Source organism: Pleurodeles waltl, chromosome 2_2 (genome assembly GCF_031143425.1).
Source record: "Pleurodeles waltl isolate 20211129_DDA chromosome 2_2, aPleWal1.hap1.20221129, whole genome shotgun sequence".
NCBI classification, from domain to species: Eukaryota; Metazoa; Chordata; class Amphibia; order Caudata; family Salamandridae; genus Pleurodeles; species Pleurodeles waltl.
The window spans coordinates 1,012,468,694-1,012,493,943 of record NC_090439.1 but is presented as its reverse complement, the minus strand read 5'-3'; the positions used below and the strand labels follow the sequence as shown (position 1 = coordinate 1,012,493,943).

Genomic DNA, 25,250 nt, shown 5'->3' with positions numbered 1-25,250 from the left:
GTCTCTCTATCGTGACATTTGGAGCTGGGGTTTGGGGATATGCTGAATGCTCGAGCCTCCAGATTGTAGAAAATAAGTTTTTAAGAAGGCTATTAGCAGTCCCGCAATCAACTTCAGTAACTTTCTGCCATGAAGAAGTAGGCCTGAGATGCATATCCAGCTACATAAAGCTCCAACCCATATTATTATGGATAAAAATTTGGTCAAAACCGGAAGCTTATTTATGTAGAAGGGTGATACAGGATTGCCTTTTATTATCATGACAAATGGACAAACCTTGGCTCAGATATGTCCACTCCTCTCTTCTTTCTTTAGGACTAGGGGAGTTCTTTTTTAAGCCGGACCTTCTGACAAAGCGGGATATCAAAAAGGTAAAAGAAATATATTGGCAGAAAATGTATGATTTGAAGCTGAGTTTGGCTACAGATAGAATTCAGGCGAGGAATCAGACACAGCAATCGCACCCAATGATATATTTGACTACTATCAGCCTTTAGCGACATAGGTTCTTACTTACCAGGCTACGCCTGAATACATTACACTACTTGGTAGCATTTCCTACCCGTGGAACTTGGTTTAAGAATCTTCCACCATGCTGCTGCGATGGAAAGACATCCCAAAGTACCTTGCACTTTATACTCTTCTGCACTTTCTATGATATCCCAAGAAAAAGGTTTTTACGTCCGTTATTTTTATCTAAAATTATTAGAACTACCCAGCTTGCTTACCTTTATTTACATAACTTGGGAAATGTAAACATAATACAGGCTGTGATATATTTTATATATGCTGCTTTTGGAATTCGAAATATGTATCAATAATGTTTTTATTAATTTAATGATCATGAAATCTGTATGTTTGTACTTAATGGATGTCTTTTATGGTCTATTTTGTACCAAATAAAGTAAATTGATGATGATGATGACCCCTACTCGTACGCTCACTAACTCTATGCTGCATATGATTATGGTGTTTGTTAGACCTGACAGCCTTAGGGTGGTCACTCCTAACTTTTTGCCTGCCTCCCTCCACTTTTAAATACTTTTTGTTGCTGGTTTTAGGACTGCTAACCAGTGCTAAAGTGCATATGCTCTCTCCCTTTAAACCTGATAACATTGGATCATACCCAATTGGATTATTTAATTTACTTATAAATCCCTAGTAAAGTGCACTATATGTGCCCAGGGCTTGTAGATTAAATGCTGCTAGTGGGCCTGCAGCACTGATTGTGCCACCCACTTAAGTAGCTCCTTAACCTTTTCTCAGATCTGCCATTGCAAGGCCTGTGTGTGCAGTTTCACGGCCAATTCGACTTGGCATTTAAAAGTACTTGCCAAGCCTAAAGCTCCCCGTTTTCTACATATAAGTCACCCCTAAGGTATGCCCTGGGTAATCCATAGGGCAGGGTGCTGTGTAGGCAAAAGAAAGGGCATGTACCTGTGTAGTTTATATGTCCTGGTAGTGTAAAACTCCTAAATTTGTTTTACACTGCTGTGAGGCCTGCTCCCTTCATAGGCTAACATTGGGGCCACCCTCATATACTGTTTGAATGGTAGCTGCTGATCTGAAAGGAGTAGGAAGGTCATATTTAGTATTGCCAGAATGATAATACAAAATCCTGCTGACTGGTGAAGTTGGATTTAATATTACTATTTTAGAAATGCAACTTTTAGAAAGTGAACATTTCTCTGCACTTAAATCCTTTTGTGCCTTACAGTCCACGTCTGGCTGGGTTTAGTTGACAGCTCCCTTGTGCGTTCACTCAGACACACCCCAAACACAGGATACTCAGCCTCACTTGCATACATCTGCACTTTGAATGGGTCTTCTTGGGCTGGGAGTGTGGGGGGCCTAACACTTGCATGTCAAAGGACAGTAGCCTGCCCTCACACAAAGGACTGCCACACCCCCTACTGGGAGCCCGGCAGACCGGATTGAACTGAAAGGGGACCTTGTGCACTTCTAAGCCACTCTTTGAAGTCTCCCTCACTTCAAAGGCACATTTGGGTATTTAAATGGGGCCTCTGCCCCTACCAACTCAGACACTTCTGAGGTAGACACCCTACTTCATCAAGACAGTTCCTGGAGAAGAGAACCTGAACGAGAACTTGCATCCTGCCAAGAAAAACTGCCTGGCTGCTCAAAGGACTCACCTTACTGCTTTCTGTGAAGGACTGCTGCCATGCTTCTCTCTGGCTGTGGTGAGAAATGCTCTCCAAGGGCTTGGATAGAGCTTGCATCCTGTTCCCTGAAGTCTCAGGACCAAAAAGATTTCATCTCTACAAGAAGGACTCCTTGTGCGGCGAAAATCAACGCACAGCCTGCCAGAAACATCTCACAGCCTGCACCATGGTAAAAAATTCACTGCATGCCATACTGGAGCGACACAGTGTGACTTCGCAATGAGGAGATCGACGCAGCGCCAGCGTAGCAACTGGAAATTCAACGCACGGCCCACTGGATCGACGCACAGCCTAGCCGGAACAACACAGCCCAACTTTCAGAGAGGAATTGACGCAACTCCTGCCGTGCAGGAGAAATCTCCACGCAACGCTCACCAGATCGACGCAGCCCCTGTGACTTCGTCCTGTCAGCGCTGGAAATCCACGCATCGTCCCTGGAGTGTCCAAAAACCCCACAGCCCGAAGAGGATCCACCACGAGCGCTGGAAATCGACACACAGCCGTCCCTACATGAAAAAATATGTGTGCGGCTGAGAAATCGATACACACCTCCCTGTTTTCCACGCATCTCCTCCTCTGCGGTTCTTTGCGGAGATTTTGAACGCAAACCAGGTACTTTGTGCTTGAAAGAGACATTTATTGTTTTTAAAAGGCTAAAGACGCTTTATATCACTTTTGCAGTGATTCCTCAACATACAGGGAGTGCAGAATTATTAGGCAAGTTGTATTTTTGAGGATTAATTTTATTATTGAACAACAACCATGTTCTCAATGAACCCAAAAAACTCATTAATATCAAAGCTGAATATTTTTGGAAGTAGTTTTTAGTTTGTTTTTAGTTTTAGCTATGTTAGGGGGATATCTGTGTGTGCAGGTGACTATTACTGTGCATAATTATTAGGCAACTTAACAAAAAACAAATATATACCCATTTCAATTATTTATTATTACCAGTGAAACCAATATAACATCTCAACATTCACAAATATACATGTCTGACATTCAAAAACAAAACAAAAACAAATCAGTGACCAATATAGCCACCTTTCTTTGCAAGGACACTCAAAAGCCTGCCATCCATGGATTCTGTCAGTGTTTTGATCTGTTCACCATCAACATTGCGTGCAGCAGCAACCACAGCCTCCCAGACACTGTTCAGAGAGGTGTACTGTTTTCCCTCCTTGTAAATCTCACATTTGATGATGGACCACAGGTTCTCAATGGGGTTCAGATCAGGTGAACAAGGAGGCCATGTCATTAGATTTCCTTCTTTTATACCCTTTCTTGCCAGCCACGCTGTGGAGTACTTGGACGCGTGTGATGGAGCATTGTCCTGCATGAAAATCATGTTTTTCTTGAAGGATGCAGACTTCTTCCTGTACCACTGCTTGAAGAAGGTGTCTACCAGGAACTGGCAGTAGGACTGGGAGTTGAGCTTGACTCCATCCTCAACCCGAAAAGGCCCCACAAGCTCATCTTTGATGATACCAGCCCAAACCAGTACTCCACCTCCACCTTGCTGGCGTCTGAGTCGGACTGGAGCTCTCTGCCCTTTACCAATCCAGCCACGGGCCCATCCATCTGGCCCATCAAGACTCACTCTCATTTCATCAGTCCATAAAACCTTAGAAAAATCAGTCTTGAGATATTTCTTGGCCCAGTCTTGACGTTTCAGCTTGTGTGTCTTGTTCAGTGGTGGTCGTCTTTCAGCCTTTCTTACCTTGGCCATGTCTCTGAGTATTGCACACCTTGTGCTTTTGGGCACTCCAGTGATGTTGCAGCTCTGAAATATGGCCAAACTGGTGGCAAGTGGCATCGTGGCAGCTGCACGCTTGACTTTTCTCAGTTCATGGGCAGTTATTTTGCGCCTTGGTTTTTCCACACGCTTCTTGCGACCCTGTTGACTATTTTGAATGAAACGCTTGATTGTTCGATGATCACGCTTCAGAAGCTTTGCAATTTTAAGAGTGCTGCATCCTTCTGCAAGATATCTCACTATTTTTGACTTTTCTGAGCCTGTCAAGTCTTTCTTTTGACCCATTTTGCCAAAGGAAAGGAAGTTGCCTAATAATTATGCACACCTGATATAGGGTGGTGATGTCATTAGACCACACCCCTTCTCATTACAGAGATGCACATCACCTAATATGCTTAATTGGTAGTAGGCTTTCGAGCCTATACAGCTTGGAGTAAGACAACATGCATAAAGAGGATGATTTGATCAAAATACTCATTTGCCTAATAATTCTGCACTCCCTGTATACTTATTGTATCTTAATCGTTTTGACCTGCATTTTATCAGATAAATATTATATATTTTACTAAACACTGTGGTGTGTTTTTGTGGTGCTATACTGTGTTATTGTATGATTTATTGCACAAATACTTTACACATTGCTTTCTAAGTTAAGCCTGACTGCTCATTGCCAAGCTACCAGAGGGTGGGAACAGGATAATTTGGACTGTGTGTGAGTTACCCCGACTAGAGTAAGGTCCTTGCTTGGACAGGGGTAACCTGACTGCCAACCAAAGACCCCATTTCTAACAGTGTTACACTGATGTCATTAGTAATGTAATTGAACATTGTTAATATTGTAATATATGCGGTCATATGCAGAGCATGGCGGGGGCACAAGCTATAGTTAGCATAGTAACTAACAGCTGATGAATTTCAGAAGTCTTTTGGTTTTTAAGTGTTAGTTTTTAACCTTATTTCAACATTTAACTAAAACATCATTATTTCAAAATCTAACTGTAACATCACTGTAACCATAGTTTTTTTTTCAGTGAATTTCTAGGTTATTTTTTAATGTAAAATAAGATCTTATTTGCATATCTAACTGTTAACTTTCACTTTCAACTTTGGTCTTTTGAGTAGACTGATAGAAACTTCTAGTCGAAGATTCCTTACCTTAGAATTTCCCGGCAGCAGACTGGATATGGAAGATTTTTGTGATGTTGATCGCTTCTGTACGCATTGTCAGCGCTTGATGTGATGTTGTGGTTCCCAAATAGGCTCCACCCAGGCGCTCTGATGTCAGTTCTCTTCGTTCTGCACAAGTAAGTGCAGATCCGAACTAGAGATAACCCTCTGTCATTTTATGACAGGCTTCTATTGAATTGCTGAGTATTTCTTCCTGGTGTGTTAGATCATGTCCTCCAGGAAGACCGGATTCAAGCCCCGTGGAGCCTGTCATTGACCGTTGTCGGTGATGGAGCACACACCTTGTCTGCCTATGGTGTCTGGAGCAGCACCATGGCTCTAAATCGTGCTCTGATTGCTGTGTTTGCACCCAAAGGCTTTGAGGGAGCAGTCCCTATAGCTCATGGTGGCCAGCTTGCCACTTGATGTTGCAGTTGAGAGGAAAGTCCTGGGACCGGTCGGAGTCCGAAGTTGTCATCGTCCCACTCTTAGTCCGTCAGTCGAGACACAGGAAGAGGAACAAGAAGTCGAAGAGGTCTTCGACTTCGCCTCGTCCATCAGCCAACAAGACGAGGGAGCATCGGCATTCAAAGCCTGCACCTGGGTGGACCTCCCTGACAATCCTGGAGCCAGAGTGGCCCCCACACAACTGTAGGAGTTTTATGAGGCCATTCGCCTCATTTTTGGGGTGCCCGACCCCTCCAACATGCCTTCAGGGTTAGAGGGTGCGCCATCTGGTTCTTAGACAGCGGTTTCTAGGGATCCATTCTTGGTTCTGGACTGGCACTGATCATACCAGCTCGACCTTCCCCGGCACCAGCCCTGATGACGATGCTCCCAGCGCCGCTGGCGCCATCCCCATTTTGATCCTGACTTCTGACACTGAGCCGGAGGGGCATCGCACAACACTGCATGTGACGCTGGAAGGAACCTTGCTTCCTAGATCAGAGCCTAAGCCCATTTCCTTGGACTAGGCATCAGGGCGGAATGGGAGGGATTGCTGGACCCTGCAGAAAACCAGCACTACAGAGAAGACCCATCTGTGGCCTGGTGTGAGGACCTGGGTGAAGCCAGTGGACCGAATACTTCTCCAGATACTGGTCTGCTTTCTCCCCATTACAGTGGATACGGCGGAGGGAGCTTCATATGCCTTGGTGGTGCAGAGGAGGGCTGAGGACCTGCAGTTGCCCTCGACCTTCAGTTGCCCTCAGTGGCAATCAAGGCTAACATCTTGACAGAGTTGTTGCAATCGGGAGTTTCCTCGTCAGTACTTCTACTCCCGTTCGATGACACCCCTACTGATGTCCTGTTGGGGACTTGATCCAAACCAAGCACAGGGGCTCCTGTGAATAGGACGATCGCTGATGACACTACCCCACCCCACTATCCCGCCCCAGGTGACCCAAACTTCCTCACCCAACAGCCTACCCCAGGGAGCTTCACCATCCCGAGGCGCATTCACTACCATGCCCCACCTCCCCTCCCATGGGGAATCTTAAGGGCTGGACTGTCTGAGGAAGAAGTTGTTTTCTACTGCCAGCCTTGCATTGCGGTCTGTGAACACCACATACCTTTTAGCCCATTACTCCCACACTCTGTGGGACACTTTTGTGCCACAGACACAACTGCCAAACTCTCTCAGGCTGTTGCCGAAGGGAATGATGCAGCAAAGTTCACAATACGATGTGGACTCGACACAACCGACTCACTGGGCAGAACGGTTTCATCGACGGTGGCCCTGAGACACTACGCATGGTTGAGGATGTCTGGCTTTTCGGGGGATGTCCTAGCTTCCCTTATGGACATGCCCTTCAATGGCACCTGTCTCCTTGGAGACAAGGCAGATTTGGTGCTGGAATGCTTTAAGGACTCTGAGGCTATGGCCAAGTCCTTAGGCCTCTTGGCAGCTCCCGTCATCCCAGATCTGCCTTTCGCTCCTTTTGTGGCTATGGAAGGGGCTTCCAGCCATGTCAGTGTCCTCCCAGCCACCAAGCTGCACGTGCTCCCCAGCCTCTACTTGGCCAGGATGCCGTACCCACAAGTCTCGGGGGTCAGGTAGCCAGTGATCTGGTCAATCAACCAGCATCCCAGCAGCTGCAGCCTCCAAGCCTTCCTGATCTGCCTCTTTAACATTATGGGCACCTTGTTGGATTCACTATTACCTGTCCCACTGGCAGTCCTGAACATCGGTCTGGTGGGTGCTGCAGATTGTTAGAAGGGACTGCTCCAACCCCTTCGAGACTACACCTCCCTCCATGCCACCATCTCACAACCGGCTGACAGAGAGTCATCTGTACCCTTTTCCGAAACGAGGTTGTAGTTCTCTTGGCCAAAAGAGCTAAAGAAAGGGTTCCAGTGGCAGAACTAGGCTGTGGTTGCTATTTCCATGACTTTCTGGTTCCCAAAAAGGATAAGGGCCTTCGCCCTATTTAAATCTCCAAACCCTCAACCTCTTGTTTGCCCTGGAACTAGGAGAATGGCTGGTAGCGTTGGACTTGCATGACGGTTATTTCCACATTCCTGTCCTGCCTGCCCACAGACATTACCTGCAGTTTACAGTAGGCCACAAGCACTTTCAGTTCACTGTGCTTCCTTGTGGCCTTACCAGTGCCCCTCTGGTGTTAACCAAGGTGATGGCAGTGGTCGCAGCTCCTCTCTGGAAGTCAGGGGTGCCCGTCTTCCCCATCACGATGACAGGCTATTGAAGGTGAGCTTGTTCCCGGCTATCGAATCCCACCTCCAGACTACAACGGACTTTCTGCATTCGCTGGGGTTCACTATCAACGTGCCAAAGTCACACCTGACTCCCTCTCAGACCCTTGCTTTCATCCAAGCTCTTCTGGACGAGGTGCAGTTTCAGACAGATCCTCCTGCATGGCTGGTGTAGGATATTCAGGCTATGATACCGCTGTTTCAGCCACTATCCTGGATTTCGGTGAGACTGACTGAGGCTGCTGGGCCTCGTGGGTTCCTGCATCCTGTTAGTGACACATGCCCGCTGGCATATGTGGCCTCTGCAGTGGGACATGAATTTCCATTAGGCGCAGCATCAGGGAAATCTCTCTGACATGGTCCAAATCATGGAAGAAACTGTGAAAGTTCTGCAGTGTTAGCTAACAAATTGCAGTTGGGTCAGAGGCAGACCCCTCTCCCCTCCCCCACCAGATTTGACAATAGTGACAGATATGTCACTCCTGGAATGGGGCGGCCAACTAGGAGGGGTACAGATCAGAGGACTCTGGTGTCCGGTGGAAGTAGCTGTAGCTCTGAGCGATCCGACTGACATTGAAAGCCTTTCTACCCTCCATCAAGGGAAGGCTGATGCAGATGTTCACAGGCACCACCGCCATATGGTACTGCAACAGACACGGCAGGGTGGGATCGTGGACCCTTTGTCAAGTGGCCCTTCATCTCTAAGCTTGGCTGGAACAGCAGGACATTTCCCTTGTGTTTCAACACCAGGCAGGTCCTGAAGGCCAGCTCAGACAAATTCAGCTGTCGATGCCTTACGGATCACAAATGGCGTCTCCATCCAGAGGTGGCGCAAGGTCTCTTTCAGCAGTGGGGAGTGCATTGGTTAGATCTATAAGCCACAGCCGAGAACGTGCAATGTCAGCAGTTTTGCACGTTGGAATTTCAGTGGCGGCTCTCGCTCGGAGACGCTTTTCATCCAGAGTGGAGATCAGCTCTCCAGTACGCCTTTCCGACCATACTACTCCGACCCAGGTATCTCAAGAAGGTCAGGAACGACCGGGCCCAAATAATTCTTGTGACTCCAGACTGGGCACAGGGAGTCTGGTGTCCAGAGCTACTGAGCATGGCCATTGATCCTCTAGTCAGGCTTCCACTTCGGTACGATCTTCTGTTTCAGCAGCAGGGGAGGGTTCTTTACCCGAACTTGTCCACTCTCCGCCTTCTTGCGTGGAGATTAAGTGACGCAGTTGACAGCTTTCAACCTTCTTCCCGAAGTCTGTCAAGTTATTCTGGCAGCCTTGCGTCCCTCCACCTAGATGGTATGCACCTGCCATTGGAAGACATTTGTGGCGTTGTGTACAGAGAAACATTTTGATCCTTTTTCTGCCCCCCTTTCTGGAGTCTTACTCTTACAGGGCTCTGCTCTGGGCACTCTCAAGGGCTATCTATCAGCTTTTCTGCCTTCTTGCGGTTGCCTGACCAATCCACCTTGTTCAAGTCCCCTATTTTAAAAAGGTTCCTAAAAGGTCCTGTTCATCATGTTCCTCCTCTGTCATTTGTAATGCCTCAGTGGTCTTGACTTTCTTAATGTGTGCTCCTTTCAAGCCTCCCCACAATTGTCCTCTGACGCTCCTCACTTTGAAAACAGCCTTGTAGCAACTGCATCTGCCTCCAAAGTAAGTAAGCTGTGTAGGGCTTATCATTCATGCCACCTTTCCTCTCTGTTTTTCCTGATAAGGTGGTGTTTTGCACTAGGGTCTCTTTTCTGCCAAAAGTGGTCAGTGTAGGATGCTGGCACTGTATATACTATACCAAAGTAAGGTATAGTATGCAGAGTCAAGTGGATCCCCAGAGGCTAAAGTAGATTATGCTGCCTTTTGTGGTAGTGTGGTCGAGTAGTTAGGCTTATCAGAGGGTAGTGCTAAGCATTTGTTGGGCACTGTGACGGGCTGGCCGTTACCCGCCCGCACACCCTGCCGACTTGTGCTATCGCTGCCTCTGGGGCGCCAGAACAACAAGAACTCTCGGCCAATGGAAAAGGCATGACCTGGGCGGCGCGGGAAGGCGGGAACTTAAAGAGCTCGGCGTCAGGACCCAGGAAAGGAGAGGAGTTGGGGAAGAAGGAGTCAAGAGAGCAGGAGTCGGGAGAAACGGAGGATCAAGGAAAGAAGGAGCGAGAAGACAGAACTAGAGGCCAGGAGAGCACCGAGACGAGAAGCCCCGATCGGAGGATCTGGGGTCCAGGAGAGAGGCTCCACCGCGACCGGCGGAATCCGGACAAGGAGGACTGAGAAAGACACCAGAACAACGCGGCGACCTGGGAGGCAGAACGCAGCAGCCTGCCACGCTTCTGGAGAAGCGTGGCCGACCCAGGTGTGTGAAGCGTCGTGGTCTGGGGAAGGGAGGACAGGAGGAGCGGACATAGGAAACAAGGGAGGACAGGAGGAGCGGACATAAGAAACGAGGGAGGACGGGTGGAGAAGGCACAAGAAACAAGGAAACACTGGTGAGGTGAGGGGAATCATAGAGCAATATATATATGAAGTAAGAAGGGCACCAGATCATACATTATTCAAAAGGAAAAGAACCTGTAAACAACAGTCGCCAGCATCCCAACAAGAAAGCTCAGAAAGAGAACAGAAATCAAGGAAAAATATTTGCTAATAAAGGGAAAGAAAAGAGGAGGCTAAACCAGTGAAGTAGAGCACAGGAAACAGAGAGAGAGAGAAAAGAAAGACGAGACAGAAGAAGAGGGACAGCAAGGGACAGTTTAGGAAGAGAGAAAACAACCAAATCACTTACCTCTATATTCCTTCTTTTTCCTACATGCGCTTCCCGGGCGACCTATGAAAAAGGAGAGAAGCGAGGAAACGGTTAAAGAGTCCGGAACCGGAGTAGACCCACAGAGAAAGACGGAGGAACAAAGAAAGAAAACCAACAAACACAAAACCACATTCTTGAACAATAAACATCACTAATCTATTGGATTATAGACTCACGCGTCATTCTTTGCACTGAGTTTTGCTACAGACACACATTCAAGAAATGAGGCACACACTCAATGATTAACTCCAGGCCAATGTTTACGTATAGAAACTATACTTTGTAACTTTATTTCTAGAACCAAAAGGTTCTTTGTTGCAGATAAGTACAATTTCAAGAATGTATTACTTTCAATTATCAAATGCACTTTGTTTGGAATTCACAGATAAAACAGTTATAAGGTACGTAATACTTTTCAATTTCAAAAGTAGACACAGTGCAGTTTCTCACAGAAAGCAATGCAGTCCTAGGGCATGAAAAGTAACAACACAATTTGCAGGTAAGTACTCGACTTACGACTGCTAGTAATATGGGTCCGGCCGGCAGGGGAGTTTAGATCAGCATGAGTGGGGGCACAGGTTCCAAACACACACCCTCAGCAGCATGGGGGCAGTCAGGTGCATGGTGCAAATTAATTCTCAGTTGCTTTGGAATCTACCTTCAAGTTGGGATTAGGATAGAGCCATGAAGCAAAAGTAAGAAAAAAGTTGCTTTGGTTTATTGGCTCTTTCCCATTATCCATGCTTGTACTGGCACCAAGACATTTGTTACCTGATATGGAGGCAGTTTCCAGTTTTGCCACTTAAAAGGGTATACACAAATTGATATGAAAAAGTGTATTGATTAAGAGTAACAAAACTTGATCCATGTTTTTAGGCTTTCTGCAGATGGGAATTTCTTGTCTATGTTTAGATCAGTTGTGACTGTTAAGTTCAGTTATCATGTTTTTGTCATTTAAAGTAACATTGTTTAATTTTATTTAGGGTAAAACCAAAACAAAGCGAGTGAAGACAATTTATGACTGCCAAGCTGATAATGATGATGAGCTTACATTTGCTGAAGGTGAAGTAATTATTGTGACAGGTGAAGAGGATCAGGAGTGGTGGGTACGTAGCAACAACTATGATCATTTTGGCTATGTATGTGATAAATCATCCTGTTTCCATTATCATATGTAGACTGGTTAATTAAATTAGTCAAAGTATTTGGTGATAGGCAGTCTAATTTTGTAAGTAATCATACATTATGATCTCCTTAATATTCTCTATGCTGCAAAAATACCTGTTTCCTTGTATCCTGCAAAATTCCCTCTCGTTGAGATGAAAAGGCTAATCAGAGTTTTCTTTGAGCTGTGTGTGCCTATCTCTGACAGTGGCTTACAAGTCCAAGTACTTAACGTAGTGTTAAGCATGGACTTAACATGCAGTGTCCTTGCTGGCACTGGAACCAACAGCATGGTGCACTACCTGGTGCTCTGGTCCTTCCATCTGTGCCTCTGGTCTCGAGCAAGAATATCTGAGTTTGCAGGCTGAGCAGCTGCTCAATTACACCTGTCCAGACTTCCAGAATTTAGCTACCTATAGAGACCTCCAGCATTTCGATGGTAGCTGAATGAGGGAAAAGTATTTAATGTGCACCCCTCAACTGGCTCAGCACTGGCCATGGCCTCACCGGCTATCAGAAATATAAGACCTGGCCTCCATTTTCTCAGCTTAATTTAAGCAGCTACCACAGGAGAGGGGATAGTAAACGTGGGCTCAGAACATATAATGATGTGTTTTCCTGACTTGCAAATTATATAGAGGAATTGAAAATTGGGTTATTTTTGGAAACTGGCAGCTATGTTGTTACTGGGAACTTGCAGTGGTGTATTTGTTGTGTTCAAGTTGTACCTGTTGTAATGCTAAGTATGTCACTTTCTGATGGATTCACCTACCTGTGGATTCCTCACCTAAAGAATTCTCCCCTCGTGCCAGCTTAGACGGAAATTTCTTCTAGCGCTGAACGTCGCCGATGACGTCACAATAGCCCGACTCCATGCGACGCCGTATGACGTCAACTAGGCAATAAGAAGCCCTCGTCGACGTGCAGACGTCAGGTCCCTTTTTTCTGTGTCTTCGAATAACGGTTTTTCTTTGAGGCTAACAGGGAGCTACAGTTGCGCAACTGTAGTTACTATGTCGCAGCCAAGAAAATCTGGCTTTAAGCCTTGTAACCAGTGTGGGGGTCGGATGTCGGTCACTGACCCCCATGTAAATTGTATATGGTGCCTTAGTTCCGACCATGAGGTCGAGTCATGCGGTTCCTGCCAGGGCATGAACCCTAAGGCGCTTAAGGAAAGAGAGGCTAAATTGTTCCTGGCCTGTTCCAAGAAGAGGAAGGAAAGGCGGCATCGTAGAGAGTCTTCTTCGAAATCTTCGAGGACTCATCGTCGCCATGGAGACTCTCGACGCCGTCACGACTCTCGGCGCCGATCGAGTAGAGGTCGGTCCAGGTCCAGATCTGCATCTCCATTAGCTCGGCATCGTCCGATGTGGGACATTAGCCCGACCATCACTCCTCCGCCTCCTACGACTCCGGCTTCACCTTTGTCGGTGTTTGAAGTTGAGCCTCTTCAAGAACCGGCAGCTTCTCCGGAGCAGGAGATGCCTGGTCCATCATCGGCTTCTATGCCGGCGCCAACACCGCAAACATATCCAGCTTTCCCGGCGCTGGGTACGGATCCTGCAGCATTTTAAATGCTATGTTTAATATCTTTTCCACCATGGCGCCTGGTGGAGGGCATGCGGGTCCGTCAGGCCCTTTGGCTTTTAATTTGGGTGCTCCGGCTCCTTACAAGCCGGCACCCTTCATGCCATTTTTGCCTTCTGGAGCCGCTGCGGCACCAATGCCCTTGGCGTCACCCAGGAGACCTGTGACGCCTACAACGTCTGCTACTCTGGCACCGGTGGATTCTCCACGGATCCAGTCCACAGTCAAAAGGTGCCTGTGGCGCCGGAGGGGCCGGCGTCGGATGGATCCAAAGAGCGGCGTCGGCCAAGATCTTCGGCGTCGGCCGACGCTGGGACTCGAATCCAGGCTCCGGTCCAGAAGACTAGCTTTGCGTCTCCTGGAGGAGGAGGAATATAGCAGACAACATCTGGAGGAAGGCGAAATCTTGGAGCCTTCAGGTGATTTTCAGGGCCTGGACACTGCAAGTGGTATTGACACTTCCCCTGAATGGGATTTGGCTTCCCCTGGGTAGTATACCGAAGAGGCTGCATCTTTTCATGCAGTAATAAGGAAGGCTACAGACTTCTTAGATCTTCCTCTTCCGGCTGCTGAGGAACCTTTTGACAGACGTGCTGCATCCAGCTTCAGTGGTGGCAGAGCCTCTCTTGCCCTTCAATGAGGCTCTCCTAGACCCCATCAAGGACATTTGGAGAAAGCCTGTGACTTCTACGGCTGTCAGCAGAGCGGTAGCAAGGCGCTATTGTGCGGTTCCAGGTGACCCGGACTTCCTCTCCAAACACCCAACTTCGGAGAGTTTGGTTGTTCAGGCATCGTGTTCCTCCCGGTCATCCCCTGGTTCGTTCCCCGGGACCCCTGCAGACAGGGAATCAAAGAAAATGGACCACGCAGCAAAGAAGGCCTTTTCGTCATGCAGTATGGCCTTGAAGTCAACCAATGCAACCTGCATTTTGGGACGTTATATTCATGCCCTTATGGAGGAAGCAAAAGGTCATCCAAACTTACCACAAGAGGTGTTGCATTTGCTAACGAACGCTCAGGCGGCGGCGACCCAGGTGATCCAGTCTGGGTTGGACACCTCAGACTCTGTGGCAAGGGCTATGGGTACATCCATAGTGTCGAGGCGTCAGGCTTGGCTGTGCTCATCATGCTTCTCTTCGGATGTGCAGGCAACTCTTCTTGATCTGCCTTTTGACGGGGAAAAACTCTTTGGGACAAAGGCAGATTCTGCTCTTGAACGTTTCAAGGAGAGCAGAGCCACAGCGAGGTCATTAGGACTTCAGGCAGCCACTTCCTCTACCTTTACGTCATATAGAAAGTTTAGGGGTTTTGGACGTGGCTCCTCCTTTCGTGGCAGGTTCCAGTCACCACAACAATCTGCAAGCTCCCTGCCTTACAGATCCTTCAGGGACAGGGGCAGAGTACGTACAAGAGGAGCCACCCAGCAGCACTCTGCCTCTTCCTCAGGAGGGGTGCAGCAGGGAAAGCAGCCTTAGTCCTCCACCACTCCCTGTTCACTTGTCTCCGGTAGGGGGGAGACTTGCCCAATTTCATCCAATGTGGGAGTTTATAACATCTGACTCTTGGGTCATCGACATTGTGAAGAGAGGGTACGCTCTTCCCTTTCGGGAGTTCCCTCCTCCCTTCCCTCCAGGCCCATCCTTCTGTTCCGAAGACCATCTTCGGTTACTGCAACAGGAGGTGTTATCCCTATTGTCAAAAGGCGCAGTAGAGTTGGTTCCCGAGCAGGAGAGGGGTCAGGGCTGTTATTCAAGATACTTCCTGATCCCCAAAAAGGATGGTCGGTTGAGACCAATTCTGGACTTGAGGATTTTGAATTGGTTCCTCAGGCAGGAAAAGTTCAAAATGCTGACCCTTTCACAGGTTCTTTTGGCACTGAACGAAGGAGATTGGATGGTGTCTGTCGATTTGCAGGATGCGTACTTCCATATTCCGATCCTCAAATTGCGCAGGAAGTATCTCCGGTTTGTGGTGAGATCGCAGCATTATCAGTTTGCGGTCCTCCCGTTCGGTCTTACTTCAGCACCTCGAGTCTTCACAAAGGTGATGGCGGTGGTAGCGGCAGAGCTCAGAAGAAGAGGGATAGCAGTGTTTCCCTATCTGGACGATTGGTTGATCAAAGCCAAGACTCCGGAGCTCGTGCGGCGTCACCTGCAGTCGACAACTCAGTTGTTGTTCGATCTGGCTTTTTTAATCAATGTGCCCAAATCTCACCTGGAGCCCTCTCAATGCCTCCTGTTCATAGGGGCAGTACTGGACACGACATTGAATCGGGCCTTTCCTCCACCCCAGCGGGTTCAGGACATTAAGGCGTTGATTCCGATGTTTCGAAATGGAGCGGTAGTTCCAGTCCTCAAGGTCCTTCGTCTGCTCGGTCTGTTTGCTTCTTGCATACTGCTGGTCACTCATGCACGCTGGCACATGAGGGCTCTTCAGTGGTGCGTCCGCAGGCAGTGGTTTCAGCACAAAAGGGATCTCAAAGATTCGATCCTGATCACCAGAGACACTGCGGTGGATCTTCAGTGGTGGGCTGTGATCGGCAACCTGTTGCAAGGAAGGCCGTTCTCGCTGCCTCCGCCGGTGGCCACAGTTGTAACAGATGCTTCCACTCTAGGGTGGGGAGCTCATCTGGGGGACCTGGAGGTCAAAGGCCTTTAGTCTCCAGTGGAACAGAAGTTTCACATCAATCTGTTGGAATTGCGGGCAGTACGTCTGGCTCTCAAGGCCTTTCTCCCTTCCATTCGCGGTCAGTCAGTCCAGGTCCCGCGATGTGGTATATAAACAAGCAGGGAGGAGTGGGGTCGTACCTTCTTTGCAGAGAAGCTCTTCGACTCTGGTCCTGGCTTCAGGACCACAAGATTTGCTTGGTAGCAAATCATTTGGCTGGAGTTCTGAATGTACGTGCGGATGTTCTCAGTCGACGCAGCTCGGTCGACCACGAGTGGCGTCTTCATCCGGATCTGGTTCTTTACATCTTCCATATGTGGGGGTGTCCGCAGTAAGATCTATTTGCTACTCAGGAGAACGCGCAGTGCCTGTTATTTTACAGCCTCCAGTATCCGATGCAAGGAGCTTTGGGGGACGTGTTTCAGATGTCCTGGAAGGGTCAGTTGCTTTACGCGTTTCCTCCCATACCCCTGATTCCTCGGGTTCTGAGGAAGATCCGCCAAGACCGGGCCCAGGTCATCTTGATAGCCCCAGATTGGCCAAGAAGGGTGTGGTGCACAGACCTTCTGCAACTCTCTCTGTGCCCTCCGCTCTGTCTCCCTTACAGGGTGGACCTCCTCTCGCAGTCGCAGAGGCAGATTCTACACCCCCACCTCCAGAGTCTGCACCTTCATGCCTGGAGATTGAATGGGGCAATCTGAGTGCTTTTTCTCTCCTACCGGAAGTGGTGGATGTTATTTTATCGGCCAGGCGACACTCCACCAAATCGATCTATGCAAGTCGATGGGCTAAATTTGTACGTTGGTGTGGAGAGAACCGAATTGATCCCTTAAAGGCTCACTTCTCTGATATATTATCATTTGCTCTTTCCTTGGCACAGAAGGGTTGTGCAGTTGCCACAGTTAAGGGCTATTTATCAGCACTGTCGGCTTTTCTGTGCCTCCCAGATCAACCTTCCTTGTTTAAATCTCCAATTGTTTTGAGGTTTGTTAAGGGGCTCATTAATAAGTTTCCGCCCTCACCATTTGTTATGCCTCAGTGGGACCTTAATTTGGTATTAGCATTTCTAATGGGATCGCCATTTGAACCCATGCATTCTTGTGCTTTGCGCTTTCTGGTTCTTAAGACTGTATTCCTGGTAGCCATAACATCGGCCAGAAGAGTCAGTGAGCTTCAGGCTCTTAGTGTAGAGTCTCCATACCTTTCCTTCTTTAGAGACCAAGTGGTGTTAAGGACCAAGGCGGCTTTCCTCCCGAAGGTTGTTACACCCTTTCACTTGGGGCAGTCTATTACTCTCTCTTCCTTTTACCCTCTGCCCCATCCATCCAAGGAGGAAGAGAGGCTCCACCGACTGGATCCACGAAGAGCATTGAGCTTCTTTGTCGACAGGACGAGGGAGTTCAGGCAAGATGATCAGCTCTTCGTTGGATACGTGGGGAAGAGGAAAGGCAGAGCAGTCCACAAGATAATGCTTTCCAGGTGGGTCATTCTCTGTATTAAGCTTTGTTATTCCTTAGCTAAGAAAGAACCACCTGTGGGGCTTCGTGCTCATTCTACCAGAGCTAAGGCTGCCTCTTCGGCTTTAGCTGGGGGTGTTCCTGTGGTTGACATCTGCAAGGCGGCAACTTGGGCATCCCTCCATACTTTTGTCAAACATTATTGTTTGGATTCTGAGGTTAGGAGGGATGGCCATTTTGCTCGCTCGGTGCTGCAGGATTTCTTGGTTTGACCATTCGGGCACCCACCTCCGGAGGTAGTACTGCTTTGGGACTCTATTCTTTAGGTGAGGAATCCACAGGTAGGTGTATCCATCAGAAGAATAAGTTACTTACCTTCGGTAACGCTTTTTCTGGTGGATAGATTAACTACATGTGGATTCCTCAATGCGACAGTATTGTTTGCGCTCGGTACCGGGTTAGTGCTAGCACATCAACACCAAAGAAAGAAGCGCTCCGGCGGCCCTTCGGGGCTTCCACTCCTCGGCGGGGCCTGGTCGGCCCGACCGCGTCCATCCTCAAACCTCATGGACCGGACCCCCTTCCGCTTCTGCCCCAACTGCCACGCAAACTATCCTTATACAGACCAACACTTGGTCTGTAATCTGTGTCAGTCTCACAAACACAAAGAGGATACTTGCGAGGCCTGTCGGGCATTTCGATCCAAGAAAACACTGCGAGATCGAAGAGCTCGAAGACTCCAGATGGCGTCGACACTGGCTGGGAACATAGACGTCGAGGAAGAGGAGACATTCTCCATCCGAGGTTCGGACTCGGACGAGTCCGAGAGTGAGCAGCCGAAGACGCAGCAAACCGTGAGTAAACCAGCCCCGGCAAAAACTCACTCCAAAATAATGAAGGCCAAGGGGACGCCACCGCCAACAGGCCATGGCTTAACCCGAAAACACGGTGACCAAACATCGGCACCGAAAAAGGCCTCCCAGCAGCCGAAGACATCTGACTCCGGTCGAGATACCGGCTCCGTCCAAACTCGACACCGAGAGTTCGGCACCCCGAAAGTCAAAAAGGTTTCCTCAGAGCCGAAAAAGACTGTCGAAAAGACTTTGGTGCCAAAACATGCGGCCTCAGAGCCGAAACCAGGCTCCTATACAGAAGAACAAGACCTTTCAACTCAATTTCAAGGTCACAGATTTGAACAAGAACTGGGCATGGGAGAGCCAGACCATACCCAGAGGAGGTTGCATATACAAAAAGACACAGGAAAAATCCAAACTCTTCCTCCAATAAAGATGAAGCGCAAGCTCGCATTCCAAGAAACGGAAATGCAGCCAAAAGCTAAAGTGGCTAAGGAAAAGACACCACCACAATTCTCGCCACAGCAATCGCAATCACATTCGCCACATCTGTCCCCTGTAGCAACACCCCCAATGATGCAGTCACCGACACACACGGGGATGACCCAGGTGCATGGGATTTGTATGATGCACCGGTCTCAGACAATAGTCCTGATTGCTACCCGCCAAGGCCGTCACCACCTGAGAACAGTACTGCATACTTGCAGGTGGTTTCAAGGGCAGCTACATTCCATAATGTAGCATTGCATGCAGAGCCCATAGAGGACGACTTTTTGTTCAACACCCTGTCATCTACTCACAGCCAATACCAAAGCTTGCCAATGCTGCCAGGCATGTTAAAACACGCCAAACAAGTGTTTCAGGACCCAGTAAAAGGCAGAGCCATCATGCCTAGGGTGGAGAAGAAATATAAACCTCCCCCTACTGACCCTGATTATATCACACAACAATTATCTCCTGATTCGGTGGTAGTGGGAGCAGCCCGGAAAATGGCAAACTCCCAAACCTCAGGAGACGCACCACCGCCCGACAAGGAAAGTCAGAAATTCGATGCAGCAGGCAAGAGGGTGGCAGCACAGGCAGCTAATCAATGGCGGATTGCCAATTCCCAAGCTCTACTGGCTCGATACGACAGGGTACATTGGGATGAAATGCAACATCTCATTCAACACCTTCCCAAAGAGTTCCACAAACGTGCCCAACAGGTTGTTGAGGAGGGCCAAGCTATCTCGAACAACCAAATAAAGTCGGCTATGGACTCAGCAGACACGGCAGCAAGGACAGTGAACACGGCAGTAACCAGTCGTAGACACGCATGGTTACAGACCTCCGGATTTAAGCCAGAAATACAGCAGGCTGTGCTGAATATGCCTTTCAACGAACAACAATTGTTTGGGCCGGAGGTGGATACGGCAATAGAAAAACTGAAAAAAGACACGGACACGGCCAAAGCCATGGGCGCGCTCTACTCCGCACAGAGCAGAGGCACATTTAGGAAGCCGCACTTTAGAGGGGGGTTTCGTGCCCAAACCACAGAGCCTTCCACCTCGCAAGTCAGACCCACATATGAGGGCCAGTATCAAAGAGGAGGTTTACGGGGACAATATAGAGGTGGACAGTTCCCTAAAGCAAGAGGGAAATTCCAGAGCCCAAAAACCCCGCAAACCAAACACTGACTTCAATGTCACAAACCCCCACCACACAACACCAGTCGGGGGGAGACTTGTTACAAAAAGAAGCAATAGAACTAGTACCCAACCATCAAAAAGGAACAGGTGTTTACTCCCTGTATTTCCTAATTCCAAAGAAGGACAGAACACTGAGACCCATATTAGACCTCAGAACACTGAATCTTGACATCAAATCAGATCACTTTCACATGGTGACACTTCAACGCGTGATTCCATTGCTCAAACAACAGGACTACATGTCAACATTAGATCTCAAGGATGCTTATTTCCACATACCCATACATCCTTCCCGCAGGAAATACTTAAGGTTTGTAATGCAAGGCGTGTATTACCAATTCAAAGTGTTACCATTCGGCATAACAACAGCCCCAAGAGTATTCACAAAATGCCTTGCAGTAGTAGCCGCTCACATCAGGAGACAGCACATGCACGTATTCCCTTACTTAGACGATTGGTTAATAAAAACCAGCACTCAGCAACAGTGTCTTCTACACACAAAATACGTCATAGAAACACTACACAAACTAGGGGTTCGGTGGCATGTGTAGCTGCAGATTCACATGCTGTGCATAGTCCGCCGTCTGGTGTTGGGTCGGAGTGTTACAAGTTGTTTTTCTTCGAAGAAGTCTTTTTGAGTCACGAGACCGAGGGACTCCTCCCACTTCGGTTCCATTGCGCATGGGCGTCAACTCCATCTTAGATTGTTTTTTTATCCGCCATCGGGTTCGGACGTGTTCCTTTTCGCTCCGTGTTTCTGGTCGGAAAGTTAGTCAGAATCAACGGAAAATTCGTCGGTATTGTTTCGTTCTGTATCGGGATAGTTAGGGCAAATCGACACCGAGCCTTAAAGAGCTCCGGTAACCCTTCGGGGTATTTTCGATCCCCCGTCGGGGCCTGGTCGGCCCGACCGCGTGCAACATCGAGACTGATGGAACGGACCCCGTTCCGATTCTGTCCTAAATGCCACAGTAAATATCCTTATACAGACCAACATTTGGTCTGTAACTTGTGCCTGTCCCCCGAGCACAAGGAAGAGTCGTGTGAGGCCTGTCGCGCGTTTCGGTTGAGAAAAACGCTCAGGGACTGAAGAGCCAGGAGGTTGCAGATGGCTTCCACGCCGACAGGACAACAAGGGTTCGAGGAGGAGGAAGAAGAAGAAACTTTCTCCATCCGCGATTCGGATTCCGAAGAATTCGACGTCGACGAGCAACCAACCGTGAGTAAGACGTCGAAAGAAAGATCACACATGAAAACAGACAAAGCCCAGGGGACGCCACTGCCAACAGGCCATGGCATAACCCATAAAGTAGGTGACCGTCCATCGGCACCGAAAAAGGGCGAGCTGGTGCCGAAGTCGTCCGACTCAGGTCGAGACACAGGCATGCAACACTCTCGGGACCGAGAGAGTGGTGCAGAAAAGGCTCGACACCGAGATAGCGGCACCAAAGCTACTCGACACAGAGACAGCGGCACCGAAGCTGCTCGGCACAGAGATAGCGGCACCGAAGATGGTCGGCACCGAGAGGCCAAGACACCGAAAAAAAGAAAGATCTCGTTGGAGCCGAAAACAACTAAAGACACGGTTTCGGTGCCAAAACACCCGGCAACCGAACCAAAAACCAGTTCCTACTCAGAGGAACAGTCACTGTCCTCCCAACTAAAAAGACACAGATTTGAGGAGGAATTACAAACTACAGAGGTAGATCACACGCAAAAGCGGATCTTTATCCAAAGGGGTACAGGGAAAATCAGCACTCTTCCCCCAATCAGAAGGAAAAGGAAGCTTGACTTCCAGCAACAAGACAAGCCACCACAAGCAAAGGTGGTAAAGAGGGTAACTCCACCACCCTCTCCACCACAGTCAACTCATGTATCACCGGCACAGACTGCACCACAATCACCAGCTCATACCACCATGAGCCAGGATGATCAGGCAGCATGGGACCTCTATGATGCTCCAGTATCGGACAATAGTCCAGAGTCGTACCCAACTAAACCCTCACCACCTGAGGACAGTACAGCATATGCACAGGTGGTAGCTAGGGCAGCCGAATTTCATAATGTATCTCTACATTCGGAGCCTATTGAGGATGACTTCCTCTTTAACACCCTGTCCTCCACCCACAGCCATTATCAAAGCCTTCCCATGCTCCCGGGAATGCTAAGGCACGCTAAACAGATTTTTAAGGAGCCTGTTAAAAGCAGAGCAATAACTCCAAGGGTGGAGAAAAAATACAAGGCACCGCCCACAGACCCTGCTTTTATTACGTCACAACTGACACCAGGTTCAGTAGTCGTAGGAGCAGCTCGTAAAAGAGCCAACTCGCAGACATCAGGCGACGCACCACCTCCGGACAAGGAGAGCCGCAAGTTTGATGCAGCTCGGAAAAGGGTTGCAGCACAAGCTGCAAATCAGTGGCGCATCGCCAACTCGCAAGCACTCCTAGCGCGATACGACAGGGCCCATTGGGACGAGATGCAGCATCTCATCGAGCACCTCCCCAAAGAATTCCACAAACGAGCGAAACAAGTGGTTGAAGAGGGGCAAAATATCTCCAACAAGCAAATACGTTCTTCTATGGATGCAGCAGATACAGCTGCAAGAACAATAAATACTGCTGTGACAATAAGGAGGCACGCATGGCTGCGCACATCTGGCTTCAAACCTGAGATACAACAGGCAGTGCTCAATATGCCGTTCAATGAACAGCAATTGTTTGGCCCAGAAGTGGACACGGCAATTGAAAAATTGAAAAAGGACACTGACACAGCCAAAGCCATGGGCGCACTCTATTCCCCGCAGGGCAGAGGCACATTTGGCACATTTCGCAAAACAACTTTCAGAGGAGGGTTTCGAGGTCAAGCCACAGAAGCCAGCACCTCACAAACAAGACCACCTACCTACCAGGGACAATATCAAAGGGGTGGCTTTCGAGGCCAATACAGGGGGGGCCAATTCCCAAGAAACCGGGGAAAGTTTCAAGGTCCCAAAACCCCTCAAAATAAACAGTGACTCACAGGTCACACAACCCCTTCACACAACACCAGTGGGGGGAAGACTAAGCCAGTTCCACAAATCATGGGAGGAAATAACAACAGACCATTGGGTCTTAGCAATTATCCAACATGGTTATTGCATAGAATTTCTCCAACTCCCTCCAAACGTCCCACCGAAAACACACAATATGTCAAAACAGCATATAGACCTTCTAGGACTAGAAGTTCAAGCATTACTGCAAAAAGACGCAATAGAATTAGTTCCAAAAACACAAAAGAACACAGGAGTTTACTCACTGTACTTTCTAATACCGAAAAAGGACAAAACTCTGAGACCAATATTAGATCTCAGAACACTAAACACCTACATCAAATCAGACCACTTTCACATGGTCACGTTACAAGACGTAATACCACTACTGAAACAGCAAGACTACATGACAACGTTAGATCTAAAAGACGCGTATTTCCATATACCGATACATCCCTCGCACAGGAAATACCTAAGGTTCGTATTCAAAGGAATACATTACCAATTCAAAGTGTTGCCATTCGGAATAACAACAGCACCAAGAGTCTTTACAAAATGTCTAGCAGTAGTAGCTGCACATATCAGGAGGCAGCAAATACACGTGTTCCCGTACCTAGACGATTGGTTAATCAAAACCAACTCGCTAACAAAGTGTTCACAGCACACAGATTATGTTATACAAACCCTTTACAAACTGGGTTTCTCCATCAACTATGCAAAGTCACACCTTTTGCCGTGTCAAACACAGCAATACTTAGGAGCGACAATCAACACAACAAAAGGGATAGCCACTCCAAGTCCACAAAGGGTTCAAAATTTTCACAAGGTGATACAAGCTATGTATCCAACACAAAAGATACACGCAAAGATGGTATTAAAACTCCTAGGCATGATGTCCTCATGCATAGCCATTGTCCCAAACGCAAGATTGCACATGCGGCCCTTACAACAGTGCCTAGCATCACAATGGTCACATGCACAGGGTCAACTTCTAGATCTGGTGTTGATAGACCGCCAAACATACCTCTCGCTTCTATGGTGGAACAGTACAAATTTAAACAAAGGGCGGCCTTTCCAAGACCCAGTGCCACAATACGTGATAACAACAGATGCTTCCATGACAGGGTGGGGAGCACACCTCAATCAACACAGCATCCAAGGACAATGGGACGTACATCAAAGAAAGTTTCATATAAATCACCTAGAATTGTTAGCAGTATTTCTAGCGTTGAAAGCATTCCAACCAATGATAACCCACAAATACATTCTTGTCAAAACAGACAACATGACAACAATGTATTATTTAAACAAACGGGGGAACACACTCGACACAGTTGTGTCTCCTAACACAAAAAATATGGCATTGGGCAATTCACAACCACATTCGCCTAATAGCACAGTTTATTCCAGGGATCCAGAACCAGCTAGCAGACAATCTCTCTCGGGATCACCAACAAGACCACGAATGGGAAATTCACCCCCAAATCCTGAACACTTACTTCCAAGTTTGGGGAACACCTCAAATAGATCTGTTTGCAACAAAAGAAAACGCAAAATGCCAAAACTTCGCATCCAGGTACCCACACCGGCAATCTCAAGGCAATGCTCTATGGATGAATTGGTCAGGGATATTTGCGTACGCTTTTCCCCCTCTCCCTCTCCTTCCATATCTAGTAAACAGATTGAGTCAAAACAAACTCAATCTCATACTAATAGCACCAACATGGGCAAGACAACCTTGGTATACCACACTACTAGACCTGTCAGTAGTACCTCATGTCAAACTACCCAACAGGCCAGATCTGTTAACACAACACAAACAACAGATCAGGCATCCAAACCCAGCATCGCTGAATCTAGCAATTTGGCTCCTGAAATCCTAGAATTTGGACACTTAAACCTCACACAAGAGTGTATGGAGGTCATAAAACAAGCTAGAAGACCATCCACTAGACACTGCTATGCAAGTAAATGGAAAAGATTTGTTTGTTACTGCCATAATAATCAAGTCCAACCATTGCATGCATCTCCAAAAGATGTAGTAGGATATTTACTACATTTACAAAAATCAAATCTAGCTTTCTCTTCCATAAAAATACATCTCGCAGCAATATCTGCTTGCCTGCAAATTACTCATTCAACTTCCCTATTTAGAATACCTGTCATTAAAGCGTTTATG

At 48.0% G+C, this 25,250-nt stretch overlaps 1 protein-coding gene across 6 annotated transcripts in view; it reads left to right on the top strand.

Moving 5' to 3' along the window:
- Positions 1-25,250, top strand: part of ASAP1 (ArfGAP with SH3 domain, ankyrin repeat and PH domain 1) — a 1,537,410-nt gene that overhangs the window by 1,466,727 nt on the left and 45,433 nt on the right. For all 6 annotated transcript variants that reach the window (XM_069220757.1, XM_069220758.1, XM_069220756.1 and 3 more), the window contains one exon: positions 11,607-11,729. In XM_069220757.1, the coding sequence (XP_069076858.1) occupies positions 11,607-11,729 (123 nt within the window). The remainder of the gene's footprint in view (positions 1-11,606; positions 11,730-25,250) is intronic.